We start from the raw sequence: 22,099 nt of genomic DNA, 5'->3' as shown, positions 1-22,099 counted from the left end.
GAAGTAGTGAGTGTCCCATCCCTGGAGGCAACCAAGCAGAGGCCACACGAACACCCATCCGGGACCCCATGGAAGAGTTTCCAGTAACAGGGGGAAGATCAGCTCAATCTCTAAGATCCCTTTCACTTGTGGGAAAGGAGCCCACCTCACGACACCCAGCCTGCCCACCAGCCCTTGCGCCAACTCACCCACAGGCGTATCCTCGCTGATCAGCAGGTATGTATCAAAGAAGTGGTTGGTGAAGAAGGGCAGTCGGTTCACCTGGCCTGGAAGTTAGAGGACAAGAGCATCAGTCAAGTACCCTCGTGCCAGCTCCATGCGTTCTGTAAGGGGCACAGAGTATGGGCTCCAGTGGGCACTGAACCTGCATCCAGTGCTGAAGACACCTTTCCAGGACCTTGGCAGCTCGCTGTTCTGCCTCGAGGCAAATGGGAAGTAACGCCAGTAGGCAGGCAGAAGGCTGTCAGGTCGTTCGCTCAGTGAGGCCACGAGCCACGTGTGGCTATTGAGACCTGGTCCACGCTAGGATGTGCTGAAGTGTAAAATACACACAGGATTTTGAAGATGTTGTACGAAAAAGTGGGTGTGAAATATCTCATTTGTCTTTTATATTGGTGACGTGGAAATGATAAGATTGTAGCTATACTGGATTAAGTCAAATACATTATTAAAATGAGTTTCACCTGTTTCTGTTCTAATGCGCCTCTTAGAAAATTTAAGACCACACATGTGGCTCACGTTGTATTTCTACGGGGCCTCCCAGCTGTAGACAGACTGGGAGCTTGGCAAGCACGAGGGCTGTCTGCTGTGTTAAGCGCTGCAACCCTGGTGCCCAGAACAGGACTTGGCACTTAGAAGGGCCTCAGCAGCTATTTGTTGTGTGAAGGAATATAGCCAGCTGATGCCATGTGATTAATAACAATAACAACAACAATAATAATAGCTGCCATCTACGGGACCCTCCTCTGTACCAGCCGCTTATCCAGCTCCAGCAATCCTCAGGGTCCAACACGTGCTGTCACATCCGCATTTTACTACTGAGGAAAATGAGGCTTTGAGGGGGGAACTAGTAACTTGCCCAGGGTCACACAGCCGGTAAGTGTGGCACGGGCCGCATTGGAACCCAGACCTGGAAGCCTGTGCAGGTAACCCTGTACCACTCTGTGACAGCCTCAGGTTGGGGGTTGGCTCTGGAAGGGGACAGCGTGATACCGTCATGGGCTGAGGAATTTCACATCTATGAAGAGTCCCCCATATCACAAGTCCCTCACACAAAGCCTCCCCAAGGCTGGCTTCCTCTGTCCCCTGAGCAACCCCCCAGAGGCCTTCAGTAGTATGGTATAATATGAAATATATTTGGTCTCTGCCCCCAGTTCCTGGCACAGAGCTTCAAAACTCCTTGCAATTTCCAGAGTGATAGGAGTGTCTTTTGTTATATCCATAAGGGGCCCCCTTGACCACACCCAAGTTTATGCCAATGAGGTGATTTTTTTTTATCTTTAAATTAAAAAAAATTTTTATTGAAGTATAGTTAATTTATAATGTTGTGTTAATTTCTGGTGTACTGCAAAGTGATTCAGTTATACATACATATAAATATATTATTTTTCATATTCTTTTCCACTATATATAGTTTATTAAAAGATATTAAACATAGCTCCCTGTGCTCTACAGTAGGACCTTGTTTATTTTATATATAGTAGTTTGTATCTGCTAATCCCAAACTCCTAATTCCCCACCCCCTCCTTTCCCCTTCGGTAACCATAAGTTTGTTTTCTATGTCCATGAGTCTGCTTCCGTTTTGTAAATAAGTTCATTTGGGTCATATTTTAGATTCTACATATAAGCAATACCATTGGTATTTGTCTTTCTCTGTTTGACTTACTTCACTTAGTATAATAATCTCTAGGTCCATCCATGTAGCTGCAAATGGCATTATTTCATTCTTTTTTATGGCTGAGTAGTATCCCATCGCGTACACATGCCACATCTTCTTTACGCGTTCATATGTTGATAGACATCTAGGTTGCTTCCATGTCTTGGCTATTGTAAACAGTGCTGCTACGAACACTGGGGTGCATGTATCTTTTCAAATTAGACTTTTCTCTGGATATATGCCCAGGAGTGGGATTGCTGGATCATATGGTAACTGTTTTTAGTTTTTTAAGGAACCTCCATATTGTTCTTCGTAGTAGCTGCGCCGATTCACATTCCCACCAACAGGGTAGGAGGGTTCCCTTTTCCCAGTGAGGAGACTTAGAGTGGGGCCTCTACAGAGAGCCTCAGGAAGGGGCTAATCACCAGAAAGACCAAGTGATTAGATGGGGAACTTTCAGCCCAGCTCCAACCTCTAGGGAGGGGAGGGGAGCTGGAGATTTCCAATATTTGATGAGCTCCCAAGTTGGTGAACACATCCATGTGCTGGGAGGATGGCACACCTGGAGAGGCATGGAAGCTCCACCCGACCCCACCCCCCCATAGCTTGCCCTGTGCATCTCTTCCATCTGGCTGTTCCTGAGTTGTATCCTTTATATTCAACCAGTAAATGTAAGTAAAGTATTTCCCTGAGTTCTGTGAGTCATTGTAGCTAATTGAACCTGAGAAAGGGTAGTAGGAAGCCCTGATTTATAGCCAGTTGGTCAGAAGTACAGGTGGTCTGGGACTCACCACTGGTATCTAAAGTAGAGCTGAACCCTTAAATCTGTGGAATCTGGCACTAAATCTGGGTAGACAGCATCAGAATTGAATTGAATTGTTGGACACACAGTCGGTGTCTGGAGAGTTGGAGAATTGGTTGTTGGTATTGGAAAACACCCCAGAAGGAGGCAAATGAGGGCACTTCCCCCTCTGCCCCTACCAACCAGGAATGGGGGGCTGGTCGGTCTCACATGGGGCCGACATCGTGCAGCACACACGTAAGCAGCTCCTGCTGGGTCTTCCAGGGGCGCTGAACATGGGTGGGCTGCAGCCCTCCCCTCCCTCATTTCTGCTGACCTGGCTCCCTCAGAGCTTGGGCCAGGCTCAGGAACACAGAGGCTAGTACTTCCCTCATTGCTGGAGACCTCCTAGTGGGGAGCAGGCAGAACTAATGGAATCTCCACCCCCACCCCCTCTGCTCAGGCACCCAAGCTGATGTCATTTCTGTTTCTGCAAGCACTGTAGCCTCTCTCTCCCCTCCTGGCCAGGACTGCTGGCCCTTTTGCCTTCACTTGCCAAATTCCTATTTATCCTTCAAGTTTTGCCTTAGATGTCCCTTCTTCCAGGAAGCCCTCCCTGATCACCGCAACTACACATATGCACTCGCCCACACCCTTCTACCCTCTCCTATGAGGAACCTGGGGCTCCTCGCACACACAAGAGCCTCAGAAAGAGGTCAGTGGTCAAGGGCTTCACCTTTGTAGTCTCCCTGTGCCTCTTTCTAGTCATATGGCCTCCCCGTGCCTCAGTTTCCTCAGGTGTAAAATAGCGATAACAATAGGACTTACTTCTTGGCTGTGTTGAGGATTAAATGAGATTACATACATAAAGCACTTAGCGCCGTGCTCCCGCACACAGCAAGCACTCGAGAAATGGAAGCTATTATTAACACTGGTATTAATGACAGTGCTGCTGCTCAGCCAGATGGGGAGGCTTTGGATCCCTGCTGGGGGCCTTGGGTTCCCTTACAGAAAGCAGCTGAGCCACGGTAGAAGGCTCAGGGGTGACCAGGGAATTCGGCATGGGCTCAGGCTGGGGCAACGGGAGGGAAACCAGCCAGAAAAAACGTCACCTGCAGCAGCATCGTTCGTTTTCAAATTTTGTTTTACAGGACCTGCCGATAATCAGCCACTGAGAGCTCTGCACGGGCGGCTGGGCAGAGCCTCGGTGACGTACGTCGCCTGCCACATACCAAGCGGGACCGTGATCTGGGAACAGGCTCCCACCCTAGGAAGCCCAGTGGCCTTGGGCTGCCAGTGGGGACTGGGAGGGTGATGGGAGGGTGGGAAGGGGGGTGCCCACAGGCCGCCTGTTCTCTTAAAAGACACTTTTAAGGCATGAAGGCTGTGTCCTCCAGAGGCAAACTGATGCCTCAGGAGCTTTGAGGCCTTCGGCCAAGTGGGAACGCGAGTGCCCGTGCGAGGGGAGGGGACAACGGGCGACTTCTGTGAAGGAACGAGAGTCCAGCTGCCTGCACCCACGATGCACTCCTCTGTCCCCGCCCCACACATGCTCATTCCCTGCTTTGGCACCTACTGTTTGTTCTGCCCTGGACGCCTTCTCCCTGCATCCCTGGCCCACTCACACTTATCCTTCCCTACAAAGTAGATGCGGGTCCACCAGCTTTAAATATTTATTTCAACACTGTTGTGGCCTCTCCCGTTGCGGAGCACAGGCTCCGGACACGCAGGCTCAGCGGCCCTGGCTCACGGGCCCAGCCGCTCTGCGGCATGTGGGATCTTCCCAGACCGGGGCATGAACCGGGGCATCGGGAGGCGGACTCTCAACCACTGCGCCACCAGGGAAGCCCAAGAATCAAGCTTTTAACCACCACAGGCCTGAGGGGAGAAGGGAGAGGGGGAGGCTCACAGAGAAGGCAGATTCGAGCTGCGGTGCTGGATGACAGGCCTTCCACACACGGCAAGGAAGGGAAAGATCCCGGAAGGAAGCAAGCTGGGCAGATGTGGAGGAGCGGAGCCGTCAAGGCACACGACGTGGGAGGGACAAGGCATCCACCAGACCAGGAAGCACAGACTTCACTCAGAACCGTGGGATGGGACAGGGGATTCCTCTGAGGGCTTGAAGGACACTGGCAAGTGGCAGAGCCTGGACTGGAACCAGGAAAGCCCAACCCCAGCCCAGGCCCACCTGCCCAGGCCTCTGAAGGCACAATGGTTCTCACTGAGGTCCATGTTGGGCACAGCCCTAGACCCCGCCCCCAACTCATGACGGGGAAGGTGCACAGGACAGGGAGCACAGAGCAGCGCCAGGGGAGGCCTTGTATGCCTTGCCACTCGCTGCTGTGCAGCCTGGGCAAATGGCTCTACCTCTCTGGCCACCATTTCCCAGCCTCAAGATGACGACAAAAAGCCCTCACTGCCCTCTCACCCTGCCTCCCTGCCAGAGGTGTCCTGTGCACAGCATCACTGTTATGATGGCTGCTGCAATTTGGATGCATGAGCCGCCTGTGATCTAGAGAGCTCAAGGGGAGCACCTCTTCTAGGAAGGCAGCCAAGCTGTTAGCACCTGTTATATTTTTTTTTAACGGGGAGGGCGGTGGAGGGCATGAGTGTCCAAGGTCACAGAGTCCCTGAGGAGTCTGAGGACACCAACAAGCAAACCCAGAGGGTCGGAGCTGAGGGTCTCAGGTGCCCCTCACTGAGCCCTCCCCGAATGGGGCAGAGAGGAGCGGGAGGACAGAGATGTGGATCGAGGCCTAGCTGGGCCCTGCTTTGTACGACCCTGGGCCAGCTGCTTCTCCAGGTGTCAAGTTTCTCCTTTGTAAAGTGGGCCAGGAGTGGAAAGAGGGTCTGAGACCCCTTCTGGCTCTGCCCCTGAGAGTCTCGGAGGCTGTGCCATAATCCTGTGCTGCTTGGATGGGAGTGAGCTCCCCATCACAGAGGCATTCCAGCAGAGATCCCTCCCAGCATGGAAGCCAGGAGAGGGGACCTTCAAGGGACTCTCGGGCAGTAGGATGCCAGCAGCAGTCCACCAAGCATGAAGCTCTGGTTTCCTCCAGAGGCTCCCGGCTCCCTGGAGTGAGAGGAGGAGCCGACGCCCCTCAGGAATATGTTTGCCTGTGTCGCCAGGCACGCTCTGCCCATAGCTCTTCCCTGAGGACACCCTGGTCCCGCGGGACACCAAGCCAGCTGTGCCTGCTGTCCTGGCCTTCCTTCGTGCACACCAGAGCTGCTTTGCTCCCGCTGTCCAGTAGAGGCAAACGCCCAGGACTTTCCTGGCCTCCTCCGTGGGCACTAAAACTGGCACTGACCTGGCTGCTGCAAGGCCAGGGGAAGGAGGGCTGCCCCCCCCCCTGCAGAGAAGAAAGACTCTTGGCAGCCACACCCTCCCTCAGGCTATTCCCTCCTCCAGGATTCCCTTCTTCCCTCTCTCCCCTTTAAAACGACTTCTCAGTCTTCAGAGCCCAGATGAAACATCTCTCTTCTGGCTGGGTCTCTCCTGTGCCCACAAGTTCAATTAATCTTTTCTTCTGATGGGCTCCTCTGGAGCTCTGTACACCCATTACCACTTTATCCACCCTGCTTAGAGCAATCCTATCTGTGTCTTTCTCCCTGGTGAGCCCCTGAGTGCCCGAGAATGTCATTTCTTCCATGCCCCCAGAGTTGGACATAGTAGGGCACACAGTGTCACACAGTAGGTGCTCAAAAGACAACTGTGAAATGGACTAGAACTGGGGCCAGTCCCCGCATCCCAGAAGAAGGACAGTTCATGGTCATAGATGCCTCCCCTTAGAGCTCAAGTATTTCTCAAGGCTCCTCCCCTTCCCTCAGGTGTCCCAGGCCCTGGGGATGGCTGGTATTTTCAGTCCTGTGAGGGCTGCAGAAGCAACTGAGGCCCAGAAAGGGAAGTGAGTGCCCAGTCATACACACAGCAAGGCAGGGTCTTGAGAGTCCCAGAGCACAAACGCCAACCACACACCGTCCAGCCCGGCCTCCCATGCTCGCTGTGGGGAGAGAAGGTGGAGGACTGAACTTACCACAGCATCCAGAGATCAGCACAGAAAGCCAGACCACAAGGCAGCTGGAAGCGACGTGGCACCTCATGGCTCCTGGGGACAAAAGGAGGGGAGGGTGAGAAACGTCCTATTGGAGCGCCTGCTCTTGCAGGCTGTGCAGCACTGCCTCAGCCCTGCAGCTCCGGGAGAATTGGGCCTGAGAAGGGAGGAGAGAGAACCAGTGCAGCCGGGGGGGCGGGGCACATGGGGAAGAAGAGAGGGTCTGTACCCTGGGGTTCTGTCATCGCCCAGTGCTGAGAGTGGTGTGGCACGACTGGGCTGAGGGCACGGGCAACAGTCCCCTCTGTGCCCTCGTGGAGGCCGACTGCACGGCTTGTGGGCAGGGCTCAGGGGGCACAGGGACAGGTTTGTGACACATGCGGGGCTCCGTGGGCAGAGGGTGGGGCTGCTGCCTCTATCCTCCAGGACAGCATCCCCCAAGGGCGGTGGAACCTGGCTTAGTGGGGACAGAGTTAGGAGGCGGGTGCTGAGCAGGAAGACAGGGGTCTCAGAGCGGGTCGGCAGCCGCCCGCACCACCCCCCCCAGCCAAAGTGCCCAATGAACATTCTTTTCCAGTTTTTATATCTGCAGTATCATCTCATAACCTTGGATATGAAAGGAGCCCCCAGGCCATGGTGTCCAAAGAGGCACAGAGAAGGGAGGTAACCTGACCAGGGCCCCCCAGCAAGTCTGTGGAAAGCTGGAGCCAGACTTTTCTCTCTAGCTAAGCTCTAGAGAGAGCTGGGGTCCAGCTGCCAGAGGCTCAGCAAAGCAAGCTCCCATCTCTAAGTGTAGTGGGGCGGGGGTAGGAGGTGAGCGGCGGGAGGGCTGCTCCCTCCCATCGCGGCCGTGGCCTGCCCGGCCCCATTACAGCAGGGCCACGGCCCTCTGGTTCCTTCTTACTCCTGCAGCAGCGGCTCCAGAGCAGGCCTCCCTGGAGACTAGCAGTGACACTGGGAGGGGCCCACGCTCCTCAGCTGAGGATCCCTGCCTTCTGCTAACGCTGCCTTACCTCACGGCCCGCTCACCTCTGCATCCCCACGGCCTAGCCAAGGGCCCACACATCCTCCTTCAGGGAGCACCTACTGTGCACCTCGCCTGGGAGGTATTATCCTCCCCGGTTCACAAGGTGGGGTCTGAAGGCCAAGAGCCATTAAACAATTTGCTTAGAGACCCCCAACTAGTGAGTGGTGGGGTCAGCATCTGGGCCCAAGTTGACATGCCACCCCCCTCATCATTAAATGATCAGGAAAGCCTTGGGGGAGGAGAAGGGAGCTGAAGAAAAGGGTTTTGTGGAGAGACTTCACATCTCTGCAAGACCTCGGGGCAAGGGCTTCAGAAAGGACCCAGGGCTCAGATCTCTTGGTTCCGGACCTGGAGCCGACTCCCTCTCCCAGCCCGGTGCCAAGTGGAGGATGGATCCTGTCCCACACCACACACATGGCCCGTGGTGCCCTCGTGTTTTCCCTGAATACTGTACTTAAAATGTTCTAATTACCAAGTATGAAACAGTGACGTGGGAAATAAAAGATTCTAAGATGTTGTCACGTAATAAAAGACAAATGCCCATCATATCCCTATATTTCCACCCCCTTGCGTTTCTAGAGGTCAGCAGCCTATCACAGGGGCAGGCAGGGCATACAAATGAAGAGACCCCAGTGGTGGGAATGATGGCCATTTGGAGGCCAACACTCTGCCCAAAAGCAGCAGCTGCTGATGTATTTCAGCCAAGAGGGAATGTGGGTGCAGTGTGCCCAGAGCTTCTGATTTTTCTCAATGAAAAGCTGGAAATTTGGCTTTAACTATGAATTCAATTTTTAAATGTTGGCAAATAATTCCATTTTCATGAGCCAAACATGACCTGTCTGATGGCCAGAGTGGGCAGCTTGGGCCTGGCGTGCATCCTACGAGGCCCTTCTCCACACCCAAGCAGATATGTTCACATTACAAACGCGTATGAGTGGTGTGGCTGCTGTTTCTCTTTAGGATGATGAAGTCACCCTCTACACAAAAGAAATTCACTTTTCTCATGTCATGATAATTCACAGACAACCCTCCAGGTCAACACTGCCACATCCACTTCCTCCATTTTCAGAGCTAGATAACAGTTCATGGTATGGATGTTTCGTCATGGAGACAAACATCCCCTATTGTTGGGTATCTGAGTGTTTACTGGTTCTTGCCACACAGTCAATGTCACCGTGGACATCTCTCTGCATGTAACTGTGTTGGGACTTTGCTCTCAATCTTGGTTCTCCAACAGTAGCATTAATGGACCAATTAAATACAACACAGAGCACGTATGTAAACTTTTCTTAGCCACTGTCATATTACCTTCTGTAAAGACTGTGGCAATTCCCACTCCATCTAGAAGTGTATGAGAGGGCCTCTGTGCCCACCTGGAAGTGATCCCTCTTTTAAATGGCTGCCAATTGGAAGCATGAAAAATGGAATGGCCTTGTTGTTTTAATTTGCATTTCCCTAACTACCAGTGAGGTTGAGCATGACGCCTTTTTCTAAATGTTCAAACCACTTTCCATCTGTTATCTTGCATTAGCCTACTGTATGCTGCAAAGAAGCTAGCCAGCCTCACAAGCATTATCCCTGATTTACAAGTGGAGAAACCGAGGCACAGAGCAATTAAGTGACGCTCTGACATCTCATAGTGAGTGAGTGCCTTTTAAAAAAAATCTCCAGCCCTCTGCCTTTGGAAACCAGCTATTATGAGAATTAAACAACATCTGCTAAGAAGATCATCCACAAATAGCTGGGAGTGCCCACCATTCTGCTGGGTGTTGCGGAAGTTTGCAGCGGAAGAAAGGAAGGAAGAAAATGAACACTTACTAGGCAACTTCCATAAGCCTGGGGTTTTCACAGGTATGACTTTATTCAATCTTCCCAAATATCTCTAAAATGTAGATATTATTGTCCCCATTTTACAGATGAGGAAATTAAGGCTCAGAGAGGTCACCTAGGATTGGACCTGAGTCCCACGCTATTTCCATCACACCATGCTGCTGTCCACCCCCACCCTGCCCACCCCCTTTCCTAATCTATGACAGGGGAAGGCGTGGCCCCTCCCTCAAGGAGGACAATACACAATAGACACAGGATGAATGTGACACAAAGAAGTGAGCATGTGTGCACAACACACACGAGTGCATGATGCATCTCACTTTCCACGAGCTGGCTCAGGCTCTGATGCCGCTGGGCACACTGTCCCCATCCTCTCTCCTTAAACGTCTGTTTCCCCTTCAGAGGCACTCACACTGCCTCAGTGTCCCCCTTCTGTCAGTCAAGGGCAGCCAAACACAGCCCTCACTTGACAGGATTGGCAGAGGCCACCTCTGGAGCATCCAACAGCAGGGACAATCTTTGTTCCATTCTGACTCTCCATCCTTGCCTTGGGGCAAGGTGGCACAGACGCTAGGCGGAGGGGACACAGGCTCCAAAGGGTGAAACAGAGTAGGTAGGACAAAGTGGGTCCATCCTACTACTGGGTTTTCCCGGAGATCCCAGATCTTATTCTTCCTCTGGTCCCTTTGGCCAAGAGGAGGAAAGCAAGGTCCAGAGAGAACAGAGGCTAGTGGCAATGGGAAGAGGCCCCTGGGCCCCAACCTCCGGGCCAGGTGTTGCAACACATGCTGCCTTTGCCTGCCGGCATTCCCTAGGTGCTGGGGCTGCAGCGAGTGGCGTGGGTTCCCCGGGATTGCCTGACCTCGCTCCGCCCTGTGAAACAGCTGTTCCCCCAGCCTCCTGGCCTTCCCACCTCGTGGCCAGCAGAGTTGCATGGCCTTCCCTACCATGCGAGGCTGTGCCACCCTCAGGATTCGGCCTGAGCTCCCACTGACCCTCACCTGTCCCCATTGGACCAGGAAACATAGACACACACCCTTCTGTGCTGGGCTTCCTGTCCGGCCTGGGATAAGTGCCAGAGACCTGTCCCAGAGGTACAAGCAGGGTTAGAGCCGGCTGTCCCAAAGACCATTCTCACAGGAAGCTTTCCAGAAATCTCTCAAACATACCCACTATCAAGAAGACCCAAAGCCAGGACCCACAGCCCTCAGGCTGCCAATTTCCAACATCCGTTTTCTGCCAAGCCCTGAACCAGGCACTGTGGGAGGGATACAGGATCATGAGAATGGCTGGCAATGCATGTGAGATATCAAACAGCAACAGCGCCTGTCACTGCCTAGGGCCATGCAAAGAGAGAGCTCGTGAGCCTTCTAGGGGAGCTGAGATGTGAGCTGCACAGGGTTCAAGGATGCGTACTGCTAACACTTACTGAGCATAGTACAGGCCAGCCGCTGTGCTGTGTAGTGCGCCCTGCATGCTGGGGCTTGGAGAGGTTAAACAACTTGCCCAAGGTCACACAGCCAGTAAGTGCTCAAGCCCAAGGTCTCCCAGCCTCAGCCCCAACCCTTGCTGAGCTCAGACGTGTGCCCCAGGGCAGGCCCACACTGCGGGCCTGGTGGGAAGGCCCTGGGCTGGACCCTGCATCTACTCAGAGGCTGTTAAGCCAGACTGGGTGAGAATACAACATGCTCCACAGCCACAGTATACAGGAGCCAGCAGCAAGGCCAAGTGCGTGTGCCAAAAGAAGAGGTACAACTAGGGCTGGAGAGCAGGCTCCTGTTTAGTCTGCCCTTCCACGCTGGCATCTGACAGGCATTGCCCCTGGAACCAGTACCAATAAGACAATGCACGCACCATCAGGGGTGACCAAGTCCTCCCTCTGCACCCCCCATGCCTCCTCCAGCACCATCCCCTAGAGGTTAACACCTTTGTCCCTGGAGGGAGCGGACTACAGAATTTCCCAGATTCAAGGCAACAACCCTGCCCACACTGGCCTTCACCTTGTCCTGTCATCAGCCCATAACGACCTGCTGCTCATGGAGGCCTGGGCTGAGGGCCAGCAGGGGAAGCTCTGGCAGGTGGCGCAGTTACAGCATCCCGGGACTCACCCCCACATAGGAATCACCTCCCCCCGCAAATAAAATCAAAGCCTCCACCGACACCTGAGAGAGCTTATGAGCTACACGGAGAGGTGTGGCCCCATTGCACACGTCTGCCCCGACATCACCGGCTGTGGGCCAGGCACTGCGCTAGACAGCGGCCTAGAGAAGAGAACAGGCTGAAGACCTGGCGGAGGGGGAGCTGGCATGCCTAAGGGAGCCCAACACAGAGAGTCGGTGAACAAGTTCTACAGTGTGTTCGGGATGGTAAGTGCTAAGGAAGGAGGGAAGGAGCGGGGCAAGAGGTCTGAGTATCACTGAAGGTGATGTATGAACCAACACATGAGGAAGCAAGAGGATGAGCCGTGTGGTTATCTGGGAGAAACGCCTTCTGGACAGAGGCAACAGCCTGTGCAAAGGCCCTGAGGCAAGATGTGCTAGCATGCCTGAGGAACGGCGAGGAGGCCAGTGTGGCTGAAGCGGGGTGCACAGGGGGAGAGTGGTAAGAGATGAGGGCAGAGAACAACGGGACCACCATGGGCACCTTGTAAACCACGGACATGAGTAAACTGGGAGTCGTGGTCTTCAGACAGCCAAGAGGGATGAGAGTGACCCAAGGTTTAAAGGAGCACCCTGGCTGTGGAGTTGAGGACTCACAGTAGGAGGCAAGGGCAGATACAGGCAGACAGTTGTGGAGGCTACCACAGCGATGCAAGCCAGAGATGCTGGGGGCTCCCGCAGGGTAGGGGTAGCGGGTGTGAGATCTGGCAGATTCTAGGCATTTTCAGAGTACAGCTGAGAGGGTTTCTTGCTGGAGAGGATATAGCTGTGCTAGAAAGAACTGAGCAGAGGGTTTTGGCCCAAGCACCTGGAAGGACGCAGTTGCGATTAACCAGGACAGGGGAAGGCTGAGGGGCAAGATCAGAAGCTCAGGTTGGGGCATGGTGAGTTTGGAATGGCTGCTGACAGCCAAGTAGCAATGCTGGACGGGGCAGGAGGATACCCTCAACTAGGGTTCAGGCCTGAGGTGGGGCTAGAGATGTGAATGCGGGCATCATCAGCACTTGAAGCCACCGGAGGGACAAGATCACCAGGGCTCCCACACCCTCAAGCTGAGGCAACTTGGCTGAGAATCAATCAATATTTGAAATCTGTATGAAGAGCCTGAAGATGTGTATGCCCTCGTGGCCCAGCAATTCCACTTCCAGAACTTTAGCTGAGGAAATCATCATGGCCGTGTATGGACACTCAGCCACGGAACATTCACTGCTGTGTTATTTATGACAGCAGAACAGCCCAGACAGCCAAGGGGGACTGGTTCAGTTGTGGGATGTCCACAGGAAGTGCTCAGAGGATTGTGTATGGCTGTGTACATGTGTGAGTGTGGGGGGGGGGCACATGTACAGGACTGTTACGTGAAACAGTGGTTTCATCTGGTGAGTTTATGGCTGACTTTACATTCTTCTATATACAATTTTCATTTTCCTCATTTTCTATAATAAACACTCAAAGTTTTAACAATCAGAGACCTAGCTTGTGTCCACCCTACCAAAACGTTGCCAGCAGCCTGTGGACAGACAGACAACTCTGATTAGAAACTTCCTTCTTATGCTCTGCTGAACTTCCCTGAGGCCCGTGGTCCTAGGTCGGAATGCCACAGGAGACCCTCGGAGCTGGGCAGGTCCTCAGGTTATAACCGCACCCCTCTGAAGCTGCTCAGACCCTTCTAGGGACAGGAGTTCACTTCCTCCCGGGAAGTGGGTCCCAGTTCTAAGGCCCTGCCTCTCTGCCCTGCCAGCCCAGCTGGGCTACCTTCCCACACACCGCGGGGAGGAGGTCTGAGGAGGCCAGGACGACTTCCCCCTGCTCTGCCCACGGAGACGCATTAGCAACAGAGTGGCTAAAGGCCTTGGAGACCAGGCCCAGGTCTGAAGCTTGGCCCTCTCCTGAAGGCTCTTATCTCCCTGGGGTGGGGGGTCAGGGGGAGGTCCTGAAATTTAAAAGTAAAACGAGTTGCCCTAATGTACTCATCCGCTCTCTCCCATCTGCAAACTGGGGTCTGTGAACTGTGGCAGGGGGGCCCCTGACCCAACCTTGGAGGGCCCCTCCTTCCTGTCCCCCCTTTCCCCAGGCTGGAGGGAGCCAGGTTCCTCTCAAACCCCTCCCGATCCGCAGGGGTTTCATCAAATGCCTTTGCACCAAACCCGAGATGAAGCCCATCGCAGCCTGGCTTCCTGGACAGACTAGAAAGCATGCTCCTCATTGCTGCGGAGCAAGGCACTCTCTCCTCTTCCGGGAAACCAGCCCACTCTGGGCTCAGCTCCTGCGCAGGCCCTCCTGTCACCATCTCCCACCTCTCCCCGCAGCCCAGTCAGGAGACGCAGGGGCAGAGGGTGCACTCAGCGTGCCGACAGGCAGTGCTTTCCATCCCAGCAGGCAAGGGGACAGGAAGGGGGACAGAGCAGAGGGGGAGGGAAAGGGCAGGAGGGCACACCTGAGCATTTCAGCTTCTCAGGAATGAGAGATTTTCACAGCAGGGCGCCACAATTTCATTTGAACTGTTATGAATTCCCATAAAATCAGACGCACTCAACTTTGAATAGAAATACAGAAATACACTGTAGAAATCAAAGACAATTTGGGGATTATTCACCACCACTACACACAGAGATGTTTGTGCATGCAAGGAGATGCCTGCAAGCACACCGTTAGGGCCACTGATGGCCACACTTCAAAACCCACACCATCCAGGTCACTGTCTGGGGAGGCTGCTAGGATGGAAGGTCACTTACAGGGACCCTACTTGGACGGAGGGAAAAGACCACCCTGTGGCCATTATATTCTTGTGCCTTGCCCTGGTGTCTCCCCAAAGCTCCCACTGAGTGAACCGAGGGTGAGGGTGGGGGGGAGGTGAGCCAAGCAGGGCTGAGAGGGGCACAGCCTGAGACCCCCATGGTGGTGTGTCAGGTGGTCCAGCATCCTCCACAGGAGGCTAGGTGTCTTGAGTCCCCTCAACCTATACGTTTTAAAAAATCATTCAGCAGGAACTATATTTTATTCTGTCCTTTTTGGAAGTCATACGCAGACAGGGTAAATAATTGTACAGGAGGATGTAGAGCAGGAAGTGAGTCTCCTTTCTACCCAAGCCCACACATGCCCAGAGGCAATCAAGAATTCCTAAAAGGACTTCCCTGGTGGTGCAGTGGTTGAGAGTCCGCCTGCCGATGCAGGGGACACGGGCTCGTGCCCCGGTCTGGGAAGATCCCACATGCCGCGGAGCAGCTAGGCCTGTGAGCCATGGCCACTGAGCCTGCGCGTCCGGAGCCTGTGCTCCGCAACGGGAGAAGCCACAACAATAAGAGGCCCGCATACCGCAAAAAAAAAAAAAAAAAAAAAAAAAAAAAGAATTCCTGAAGTACTGTAGGTACATGTAAGGATATAGCATATAGGTCTCTCCTCCTCTTAAAAAAAAAATCAAGTGGTATTCATGCTATCCTACTCCTAGGTGTTTCTCATGGCAATGTATCCTGAAGATTGTTCTATCTCAGTACACACAGAGCTGCCTTGCTCTTTTTAGTAGCTGTGGAGTGTTCTATACAGGGGGACCATAATTAACCTCTGCTGATGGACATTTAGTTTGTTCTAAACCTTTCGCATTAACGAATGAAGCCACAATGAATATCCTTGTTCCCATGTCTATACACCGTGTGAAGTGGGAGATTTTCATATTTTTATAGCTGTTGACAAACTGCTCTCCAAAGAGGGTGCCCGAAGTTGCACTTCCTCCAACAATTAGGAAAGGGCCAGTTTCCCGATACCTTCACCAGCACTGGGCACTCACTCTATTTTTGAGTTCCAGAAAAGGCAGCTGAGGCTCCTGATCCTCAGATCCCCAGTCCCATCAGGGTGGGGAGGAAGAATAGGGTTGATCAAGGTCACCTTTCTCCTATCTCCCGACTCACCAGAATGGTAACAGCCAACAGACCCTGGCCCAGCTCTGGCACGTTGCTGAAATTTGCACCCTCTCCCTCAAGGGGTCACTGCCAGTCACCACACTCTGTGTTCTCCCTCTGTGCCTCGGCCAGGCTATTCTCTCCATCTGGAGGACCACCTGGCCCCACCTTGCATGTCCAGCCCCCCTTCAGGGCACAGCTCTAATGCCACTTCTTCCATGAAGCCTTCCTGGATCTCTGCCGGCAGTGGGATCCTCAGCTCCCCCTGTCCTTCGTACATTTTTGGAGACAGCTATCCCAGCTGCAAGGGTTAGTTAGACTTTCACACATCCTCCTTCTGCAAGAAGACCCTCAGCTCCTTGCAAGCAGAGTCTACTTTACCGCATACAGCCATCTGCCAACTTAATGTCTCCTCTTGGTGTGTCTCTAACATTTAACTTATCCAACAGCGATCCAATTTCTTCTCTAAATAGGTTCCCATCCTTGCTTTTCCCATCTCAGTAAATTCACTTCCACTGATACATTCTTTTGATTAATTCAGTTAACAAATATCTTTCATGCATCCGTAAGTGGCACTTTCCTCCTTACCCCTTCCATCACCGTATTTCAGGCACACTAGCCATTTCTCAGCCTCAAACCTGCCAAGGTCATTCCCACCCCCTGGTCATCACTGTGGGTGATCAAATTATTAGTCCCAACACTTCCCTCTGCATAGGATTGAGCATCTACACCCATGCTGGGGTCTCATGGTAGGCAGAGGATGCTGTCCCACCCTTGATGCTGGGCTTGATCGTGTGACTTGCTTTGACCAATGGATGCTCTGGCCAAGCTCCATACTAGCAGAAGCATGATCCTTGTGCAGAGGGGCTTGCCTCTTGAGCTCCTGCCTTTCAATCTGAGAGGAACATGCCCCAAATAGAGTGAGAAGACTGAACCCACACAGAGCCCAGAATCAAGCTCAGTCATGCCTCGCCTAGATTTGCTGACCCTCCCCAGCCAGCCCACAGACACATAAGTGAGAGTAAATGATTGTTGTAGTGGTTTGTTATGCAGCTTTACTGAGGCAATAAGTGACTGATACCAGCACTATGAAATATATATAACCATAGACAAAAACAGAGAGGGAAATCTTCATGCCACTGGATTTAGCTATAACACCAAATGCACAGGCAAGAAAAGACAGATATATTGGACTTCATCAAAATGAAAAACGTTTGTACATCAAAGGACACTATCTACTGAGTAAAAGGCAAACCTGCAGAAGATACTTGCAAATCACATATCTGAGATAGGATTAATATTTAAAGTACATAAACAACTCCTAAACAGCTTTTGAGGCAGATTGTATTCCACGTGGCAGTTTTTGTGAAAATCTCCTCTAGTGGGAATGGTACAGATTTCTGGGAGGCCATTTGGCACAATAAAACTCCAGTTTTTTTTCCAGTTCCACCGACCAGAATTTCCCTAAGGAAATCGTCAGAATCACGGCACAGAGGTTTTTTTTGAGGATGTTTGCAGTAGCATTGTTTATATTGGTAAAAACAGGCCAATCAATAATCAATGATAGAAGTTTACATGAGTAAATTAGGGCACTTTCATACAGCCGACTAAGAGGCAGCCACGGAAAATCACGTTTTCAGAGAACGTTTATTGACAAGGAAAAATGTTCATGGCAAATTGTTAAACAGAAGACGTAAGCTACAAGACTATTCATAGTGTGTTACTATGTTGGAAAAAAATAAATTATATATTATATATATCTGTATGGAAAACATATAGCAACACATCTGCATCTTTATTTTATCTTCCTCAGTGAGATAACAGGTGATTTTTTTTTATCCTTAATGTTTTTCTGTATTTTCTAAGCTATCTGCATTGGGGTACTAACAGTATTTAAACAAAGTAGCAAATATCCCATTTAAAAACTAGTAATCGGGCTTCCCTGGTGGCGCAGTGGTTGAAAGTCCGCCTGCCGATGCAGGGGACACAGGTTCGTGCCCCGGTCTGGGAAGATCCCACTTGCTACGGAGCAGCTGGGCCCGTGAGCCATGGCTGCTGAGCCTGCGCGTCCGGAGCCTGTGCTCCACAACGGGAGAGGCCACAACAGTGAGAGGCCCACGTACTGCAAAAAAATTAAAAAAAATAAAATAAATAAAAACTAGTAATCAAGACAGCATGGTTCTGGCATACAGAGAGACGTACAGATCAATGGAATAGAATTGACAGTCCAGAAATAAAACCATGTGTCTACGGTCAGCTGATTTTCAACAAGGATGCCAAGTCCATTTAACTGGGAAAAAGCAGTCTTTTCAACAAACGGTGCTGGGACAACTAGATAGTCCCATGCAAAAGAATGACATTGGACCCTACCTCACTCCATCTACAAAAATTAACTCAAAATCAAAAACCTATATGAAAGAGCTAAAACTCTTAGAAGAAAAATAGGTATAAATCTTCATGACTTTGGATTAGGCAATGGTTTCTTAGATATGAGACCAAAAGCATAAGCAACAAAAGAAAAAATAGACAAGTTGGTCTTCATCAAAGTTAAAAATATGTATGCTTCAAAGGACACTACCAAGAGAATGAAAAGACAACCCACAGAATGGGAGAAAATATTTGCAAATCATACATCTAACAAGGGACTTATCTAGAATATATAAAGAACTCTTACAACTCAACAGTAAAAAGATGAATAACTCAATTTAAAAATGGGCAAAGGATCTGAATAGACATTTCTCCAAGGAAGATGTACAAATGGCCAGTAAGGCAACGAAAAGATGCTCGATGTAACTGGTCATCATGGAAATGCAAATCAAAACCATAATGAGATATCCCTTCATACTCACTAGTTTAGCTATAATCAAAAAGATAATAGCAGCGTTGGAGAGGATGTGGAGAAAATGAACCCTCCTTCATTGCTGATGAGAATGTAAAATGGTACAGCCACTTTAAAATAGTCTGGCTGTTTCTCAAACTACCAAACAGTTAGCATAAGACCCAGCAATACCACTTCTAGGTATACAGCTAAGAGACATGAAGACCTATGTCCACACAGAAACTTGCACATGAACGTTCGAGCATTATTATTTTTAATAGTCAAAAGGTCAAACAAACCAAATGTCCATCAGTGAACAAATGGATAAACAAAACGTGGTGCATCCATGCAACGGGATATTATTCAGGCATAAAAATTAATGAAGTACTGATACAACATGGATGAACCTTAAAAAAGTCATGCTAAGTCAAGGAAGCCAGTCACAAAAGAAGACCACATTTTATATGAGTCTATCTATATGAAATGTCCAGCCAGAAAAGGCAAATCTATAGAGACAGGAAATAGATTAGTGGTTGCTTGGGGTTGACGTGATGGGAAGATATGGGGGTGATAGGTAAAAGGTATGATTTCTTTCTAAGAGGATAAAAATGTTCCAAAATAGACTGTGGCAAAGGTTGCGCTTTTCTGTGAATGTGCTAATAACCACTGAACTGTACACCCTAAGTGGGTAAATAGTATCATATGTGAATTATATCTCAATCAAGCTGTTTAAAGAATAAAAAAATAAATTTAAAAAGGAAGAAAGCAAGCTAGTGTACAAACTGAAGTGTATCAGATTTAAGCCAGTTAACCTGCCAGTTCAACCAGGGTGCTGACCCTTCTGCTTGCCTCTCTGGGCGCTGCCTCCCAACCCCCAACTAGGGAGGCGACTTGGCCTCACCTAGTCCCATCTTGCCACACCTGAAGTCCACGCCCAGTGGTGAGCCAACCTGGGCCAGGAGCAGCCCATGTCACAAATACGGAAACTGAGTGCCACAGAAGCTGCCTTCCTTGCCTTCAGCCCTTCAGCCTGAGAGCCAGCGATGGAAATGGAGACCCCAGGTCCTGAGCCTGTCCCTGCAACCACTTGCTGGGTAGCCTTGGGAAAGTCCCCGCTCGCCTCTGTAAAGCGCAAGGTGGACGAGGTTTTCCTGGCTCTGTTCTTCTCTGCCTCTCAGATGCTTACCACGGCCCCGCCCTGCCCCGCCGCACCCACAGACAAGTCAAGGTCGTTTGCTCAGTGGCCAGGCAGGCACTCAAGGGAACTGTGAGTGGGACCAAGTTCAATCTCTACCGGCTAGTTCACTAGCGTCCCCAAGACATGGGGGTGAGAGGGAAGCCACGTCACCCTTTTGTATGTCCCTTTCTTACCAGACAGATGGAGGGGTCCACATATATTCCAAGTCTCCACCTCCTTCTCTCCTTCTGCCCTTTCCACTCTCGCCCCGCTGCACCCCAAAACCTGCCCCAAAGAGTCTGGAATGCTGGGCAGCCATCACCCAGCAATATCCATGCTGCATCCTGAGGCACACCCCCAACTCTAAGCAGCTGCCAGGAGGACATCTCTGCTGATTTTAGCTCTGCAAAGTCTTTCCGTGAATGTGATCGCAAATCTAGACAGGCAGATGCTAGGCCACTTCACAGATGAGGAAACTGATCACTGAGAGGATCAGCTGGATGCTGAGAATAAGCCAAGGGGTCAAGTGGCAGAGTCCATGCCTCCTCCTTGGCACAGGTCCCCGGGGGGCCGCAGGGAATGAAGGCGACAGACAGAGCACAAAGATGCCCACTTCCTGCTGTGGTCTCACCCACACAGGAGCTCGAGAGCCCAGGCCAGGGCAGGCGTTGTCCTGGCATATGGGCAGGGCAGGCTCCCGGCCAGCCACACTCCTAGGAAAGGCCTCTGCCTCATCCCCAAGCCCGGGGCTTAACGACTGGGAGCCCATTCATATTCTTTCTTTCTCTCTCTCCCTCTCTCCCACTGTGATGTTAGCCAAACTGGTTCCCTCGCCTGCCTTCCACCCCACCCCCTCCAGCACGCCCTCTGTGACCTCTCCAGTCTCTCAGGGACACCCAGTCAGCACTAAGCCTCTCCTCCTCCTCCTCCTTAGGTGCAAACAGGAATTTTCAATCACAGGGTAGCCGTGAATCGTGTGGTAACCCCCAGGCAAGGGATCGGGTCTCTCCAAGCTTCAGTATCCTGGCCTGCAAGATGCCACTTAGGACGTCACAGCTCAGGCCTTTGCCTGGGCAGGTCCCCACGCCCGACGGCCCTCCCTCCCACCTGGCCATGTGGGGACTCACCTTTCAGAAAGAGGCTGAAATGTCACCTTCCCTGAGGAGTCTCCCTTGACCCCCTTCCAGCCTCCCAGGCAGAAGTGGCCCTCCATCCTCCGTCTGGGATCCCTGCTCACGCTGCTTTAAAGCACTTGACACAGGCATGCGAGTCCTCGTTTCTGTGCTAACCATGCTGAGTGTCCTCCCCAGCCAGCCCAAGCCTGCGCATAGTAGGTGCACAGTCAACATTCCAGGAGGACAGGGATACGGATGCGCCCCCTTCCAGCTTGAACAGCCTGTGGCTGTGGTGCAGGAAAGCTGCTCTCAGCCAGGTCCACGTGGGGGAAATGGGATCCCCGTGGTAGTGGTGGTGGTGGGGGTGTGTGCATGTCCCCACCCCAGGGAACGGGGAGGAGGGGGATAAAGCCTGGGCTCGCTCTCTACAGTAAGCCGATAGTTTTCTCTGGAAGTTAAGTGATAAATCTTTTCCAGATTGTCTGTGACAGCTGCTTCCTCCCCACATAATTGTGCAAGATGCTGTTCGATAGTTTTTATGCTTACTATAATCGCAGCTCCCGAAGGAAGAAAGAAGAGCCCAGTGGGGCCTTGGTGGGGAGGAAGTTTTAGATGCTTGACCAAGAGCTCAGTGAGGAACCGGGGTCCTGCCGGGCTATCTCACTATGCGGTGGGGAGAAAGGGACAGTGCCACACGGGGAGCTTCCGGAGATTGGAGGGAGACATCTGTGTTCAAAACCCTGCTCAGCCTCAGTTTACCCTCTGTTCAAACCGAGAGAATAGCACCTCCTCGGCGGACGTCCCGAGGATTAAAGGAGCGCCCTCGAGCGCGCCTCACCCAGGGCGAGCATCCGATCGATTCGAATGCCCTCATGCCTTGCTCCATCCGCAGTCCCTGTCTCTTGTGCCGAAGTCACAAAACACTAAGAACACTAGCAGTAACGCCCATTAGGTGTAGGGCACGTCACGGCTGCCACGCTCGCCACAGCCCCGCCTCACCCCTCACCGGGATCGCAAGCCACGAGGGGAGCCGGCACCATGTGGTCTCAGACAGGACAGAGAGCACCATCCGCGATGCCTGCCCAGCTTACTGCTGCCTTTTAGGTCACCTGGCTCTCACAGCACCTTGCAGGTGTCAATGGCACCCGCTTTCCCAGACGGTGAGACTGAATCTCAGGGGGGTTAAGAGGCATGACCCCCAAACCCTGAAGTGTTTGGACCTCGGTTCAACTGACTCAACTAGGAATCTGTTTAGGTGAGCCCCAGAGCTGTCACCTCCCGCCACCACCCTCCCTGCCTTCCCATCCCACTCCCAGCAAACAGACCCACCTGCAGAGGCCAGATCGCACTGCCAGAGCTGCTGCCTAG

At 52.0% G+C, this 22,099-nt stretch overlaps 1 protein-coding gene across 1 annotated transcript in view; it reads right to left on the bottom strand.

The window, feature by feature from the left end:
* The window catches only part of LOC309815846 (cadherin-23-like), a gene marked incomplete at its 5' end in the record, with an annotated part of 205,170 nt that extends 198,409 nt beyond the window's left edge, over positions 1-6,761 (bottom strand). Inside the window, 2 exons of the mRNA XM_082642928.1 lie at positions 189-266; positions 6,695-6,761. Coding sequence (XP_082499054.1) covers positions 189-266; positions 6,695-6,761 — 145 coding nt within the window. The remainder of the gene's footprint in view (positions 1-188; positions 267-6,694) is intronic.
* Between the last annotated feature and the right edge of the window lie 15,338 nt (positions 6,762-22,099).

This window comes from Mesoplodon mirus (assembly GCF_964341445.2).
Source record: "Mesoplodon mirus genome assembly, chromosome: 2".
NCBI lineage: Eukaryota > Metazoa > Chordata > Mammalia > Artiodactyla > Ziphiidae > Mesoplodon > Mesoplodon mirus.
The sequence above is the reverse complement of the archived record's forward strand: the minus strand, read 5'-3'. Positions and strand labels throughout refer to the sequence as shown.